Source organism: Oratosquilla oratoria, chromosome 8 (assembly GCF_046742065.1).
Source record: "Oratosquilla oratoria isolate Oo_2021 chromosome 8, ASM4674206v1, whole genome shotgun sequence".
NCBI classification, from domain to species: Eukaryota; Metazoa; Arthropoda; class Malacostraca; order Stomatopoda; family Squillidae; genus Oratosquilla; species Oratosquilla oratoria.
The window spans coordinates 16,305,876-16,310,875 of NC_134784.1; the positions used below are offsets into that span (position 1 = coordinate 16,305,876).

General features: G+C 44.9%; 1 protein-coding gene across 2 annotated transcripts in view; it reads right to left on the reverse strand.

The window, feature by feature from the left end:
• The window catches only part of LOC143027597 (angiotensin-converting enzyme-like), an 81,170-nt gene that overhangs the window by 13,995 nt on the left and 62,175 nt on the right, over positions 1-5,000 (reverse strand). Inside the window, exons 17-21 of one of the 2 annotated variants that reach the window (XM_076188938.1) lie at positions 3,918-4,023; positions 3,042-3,185; positions 2,540-2,749; positions 1,620-1,714; positions 356-540 (exon numbers count right to left, since the gene is read on the reverse strand). In XM_076188938.1, coding sequence (XP_076045053.1) covers positions 356-540; positions 1,620-1,714; positions 2,540-2,749; positions 3,042-3,185; positions 3,918-4,023 — 740 coding nt within the window. Of the gene's footprint in view, positions 1-355; positions 541-1,619; positions 1,715-2,535; positions 2,750-3,041; positions 3,186-3,917; positions 4,024-5,000 lie in introns of both variants that reach the window. The other variant, XM_076188937.1, reaches the window with a different exon arrangement.

The window sequence follows — 5,000 nt, forward strand, 5'->3', positions numbered from 1 at the left end:
CCGATAGGGGGACTTTGTGACGCTAAACCATATAATCATAATCATTTTAAACAAGGGAACGTAAGGGATGGAGGAAGCTGGCAGGGGGTTAGAGATAGAAAATGAAAACGAGAATAACGCACGCGTACACACACACACACACACACACACACACACACACACACACACACACACACACACACACACACACACACACACACACACACACACACACACACACAATAAAAAATAGGAAAAGAGAGATAGATTGAGACTGAGTACTTAAAGAAACATACCCATACTATGCGAGAGCAAGTTGTACTGCGGGTGGGTGCTCGCAAACCTAGAAAAAAAAAAAAAAAAAAAAAAAAATCACCTGAATTTCCCGTCCTCCGTGGGATTTTCGGTGTCGAGGAAGTCCCAGGCCGAAGCCTGACAGAGCTTCGATTGAGACGAATTGGCCACGAACTGACTGTTGTCCCAGAAGTCGTCCGTCATGCTGTACAATCCGATCGATGTGAAGAAGGTCTCAGCGAACTCAAACATACGTTTCTCAGGGACCTGTTGGTGGATGGACGCGTGACTTTAATCCCTTCAACACAGTAATGCAATTTACAACACCTTCCGCGACAGTGGAATTCCAGTGGATACCGTGTCGAACTCATGAGCAGGTGGTCGTGAGTTCGATTCCCGGGACTCACTACGTGGTTCATGTTTTGGTTTCCGACACAACTACCAGGCGATCTTATTCAGTTCAAGGACAAACGTTCGTTTGAATGGGACCTACACATTCGGGCACAAGAGGACCTCAAGCAGAATGGAATAGTCCACACCAGAGGGTGGAGGGTGTGGAAGGGAGGGTGTGGGTGGGAGTGTTTGCCCCCCCCCCCCCCGTATAGAAGGAATTAAGGGCGATTTGGTTAGTTTAGGTTAAGCTAAGTTAGGTTAGGTTAGGCTAAGTTAGGTTAGGAGCTATTGGACAAAGTAAGTTTCATCTTTGCGTGATTCTGGAATTTTACCAAAGAATCTTATTGGGAATCATGTGTGTGGAGGCTGACGCTCGATCGAGGAAACTCCTTGTCGCGTCCATAAAAACATAAAAATAGAGGAGATTACAAGAGGCCATAAGGCCTATAATAGACAGGTCCATGTCCATTGCCACCTGTCATCCATTTCCATAAAGTTATCTTCTCCTAAAATTTCTCCTAAAACAATTGTTTCAGCGCTCATTACAGCTCTTGTCTATTTCCTTCTTAAATCTAAATTTGACTTGAAGGGCGTAGAGAGGTGGAAGGAGAACTAGGAAAGAATCTTATTAAGAGTCGGGGTGGGTGATAGATGACCCGGGGATGGAGGGGGGGGGGGTCACCGAGGCTTTAGGAAGGGTGATGTAGACAATATCATCATGTTAAGACAGCAGGGAAGGGTTCCTAGTCATATATTTCAACTGGAAAAATTTAGATTTAAGAAGGAAATAGGCAAGAACTGGTTTATCAACAGAGTGGTTAATGAATCGAATAGACTTAGTGACAATGTAGTGAGCGATGAAAGAATTTATTGTTTTAGGGGCAAACGAGATGACTTTATGGATAGGGAGGATAGGTAATAGGTATCCCGGAGGCTCAGGTGTCATAACCTACCTCCTTCAGGAACGTTGTCAAGTCAAGAAGATCCGTTTCCGGGTAGGGTGCGACTTCCGGGTATAGGCTCTCCCAGCCCTGACCCCACATGCTCCCTAGAATGAGAGGAGAGGACACTGTGATTAATCGTGTTTATGACGAGACTACGTGAGGAGTGGGGCAGAGTCTTGCCAATGTACAAACCGCGTAACGCGCACCGCACCTCGGGGCACCCATTGTATTGACCACGCGGCACACACCAGGAAGGAGGCGCCCCGATCTGACGGATATACGCTGACCCAATTCAATGCAATTAGGGATAATTATGCACGACGGGGGCTTGTCCATACAATATATGTGTGTGTATATATATACATATATATATATAATATATATATATATACATATATACATATATATATATATGTATATATATATTTTTTTATCAACCACAGTGCACTTTAATTCTAAGCCATCAACATCGGAAAAACCGTGGAGGCACATGTGGAAATTGAAACGTGGTACGCCCAAGGACTCGAACCAAGGCCAGCACGTGACCAGTGCTTGTAGTGACTTGACCACTACACCATCAACAGAGATATAAGTTGAGCGCAACTTTTCTTACATATTTGTATGCTCGAGTTACATACACATACGCGTTCAACCCATCTCCACTATGATAGTACAATTGGTAAGTATACGAACGCGAGAAAGTATTTGTACAACACTGAATGGATCCCAGTGACTAGAGATACATTTTTATCAACCACAGTGCACTTCAATTCTAAGCCATCAACATCGGAAGAACCGTGGGCTGAACGCAAACTTTCCCGTATGTGTATGTGACTCGAGCATACAAATATGTAAGTGACAACCGCGCCACCGTGTGTGTGTGTGGGGGGGGAGGTCCTGTAAAGGCCTCTCCGTGGCTCTATACTTGCCAAGAAGATGGGCAGGAATCGGATCGTCGCTGTTTTCCTTGATAAGGTTTTTGTACTTCTGACTGAGCTTGTGTCGCACGTAGGCGTGAAGTTTCTTGTAGAGGGGTTCCACGGCGCCCCAAAGGTCCTCGATGTCCTTACGGAATGCTTCGCCATCGTATTTCTCGTCCGTGTACGGATCGAGCCACATGTCTCCACCGTCACTGAAACCTGAGGACAACCGAGAAGCAGGTGTGAGGGAGTGTCAAGACTGGAGATGACTTTGGTTACCTAAAGTTCGTCACGCGTACTTCTTTTAAGAGAAGATTAGATAACTTTATGGATGGAGATGATAGGTGGTAATGGACATGGATCTTCCTAATGAAGGCCTTATGCTCTATTGCAGTCTACTCTATTCTTATGTTCTTTAGTTCTGAGGACCGTTTCCGGGTGGCATAGGGGTGCAGAAAACCAATAGCAAAGAAATCATATATAATTTGTCCTGGTGGAGCTTCCTACTTACCATTTGATATGGCAGCCTTGTTGAGCAGCTCAACATAACTCAGGTAATCGTTCTTGATGGGTTTTCCAGCGGCGTCTCGCCACGAGGACCAGTAGTACTGACGCTCAACCTCGGACGAGGTGATGTTAGCCATTTTCTGTTCCACTGTCACACGATGCAGGTCGGTGGGTTGACGAAGAAGTCGGAGAGGGAAGAGAAGGGCGAAGAGAAGGTGAGAAAGAGAAGGAAAATGAGGAGGTGGTAATTAGAAATATGTCGAGCTGACGGGAAGAATTTTCTGGTGTGATTCATTTATGGTCATTCTTTTGTTTGTGTGTTTATTCATTGAAGTAACCGGAGAGGGACGAGAAGGACAAAGAGGAGGAAGAAGAAGAGAAGGAGGAAGGGGAAGAGGAGATTGAAAACATGTTGGGCTAACAGGAGGAATCTTCTAGTTTAATACATTTATAGTCGTTTGTTTTTGTGCTTACGCATTGATCTGTTCATCTCTTTTTATTTGTTTAGATATTTTGTTTGCCACTTTACCAATTCATTAATCAGGCAATCTCTTTATTTACTTAATTGTTCATTTCTTATCTATCTTTTAATTGACCCGTTATGATATCATTTGGCTAGAGTTATTTATCTATTACTCTATTTATCAATCAAAACTCCTGAGTGTAAAGAGTCTATTCTTTGTGCTGAATGGAATCGTCTTGTGGTAGCAAGTTTGAGTGCTAAGGGGTAGTTAATGGGGTAAGAGCTTTCTTGTGCATGTGCTGGGGTTGGGAAATGATAAAGGAATTATTGATATGGGGACACCCCCTCCCCCTTACGTTATGGATTCAATATATATGGTCTCCTTATTTCGAAGAAAAACTATGTCTGTCTGCTTACGAGCCTCGATGTCCAGACCCTTTTCACTAAGGTCACAATTTCTATCGCTATAAGGGCAGACTGCGCTGGCGTGGGCGGCTATCATGTTCGATGTCTTACTCTGCATCTGTGGAAAACAGAAAAAAAGAAATCAGTCATCAGCTCATTACTTGAAAGCCACGGCCCAACAATAGCTGGCGACGACAGCGGTCCCGCAGCCCCCCCGCAGATCTCTAGAGGAAGAAACGTTGGATTGTTGCCCATGTTGTGTGAATGTGGGTAGCTTCTATATCAAGGGAAGGCAACCCATGACACAAGTGCAAAACCTTGCACACCAGCGACATTTCCGGCACGCGAAACCCAAAGCTCACCATAGGAAAATAATAAATAAATCTCTCATTTCTTTTGCATGACCACTGGTAAACACATGCTGCTCTGAACAGCGGATTGGGGCTCTAGAGGATCTCTTACTCGTATGTAGGCCAATAATCTTACTCCGTTGGCTTACGAGAAAATTTTGTATCAAAGATCTAGCTGGTTTTGGCACTCACATTAAGAATGTTCCCCCACCACTGGTCTATATCAAGAACTGGAAGAAGGAAAAGGGAAGGAACAGCATTTCCTTATGTATTTCACCAATGAGAGAAGATCGTCAGGTGTTTGTTGGTCATAAGAGTATCCCGATTCTTTTGGCGCCTAGAGTGGAGCCTCGAGCTCATTCTGGCTATAGCCAAGCCATCTAGTGACGTAATCACAAGCGAGCCTTGAGCTCATTCTGGCTATAGCCAAGCCATCTGGGGATGTAATCACAAGCGTGCTGGTCTCGCATTCGCTTAGTTGTGGGTTCGGATCCCGCACTCCTCTCCAGTTCTCAGCAGTAACCTGCCCCAACAGCCCCTAAAGCATATAATAGGGCAAAAGTGACGGCTTCGGCCGCAGCTACGTGCCTCCTGGCATAGGCTCATGACCTCATCTTTTCATCCGAAGAAAGCCTATGTCGACGCCAAGGAGTTAAATAGGGTTAAATATTTTTGGGGAGGTTAGAACGTCGCTACTTGCGGCGGAGGTTAAGGTTCGAATTTTGACGCCAGCGAGTTGGACCAA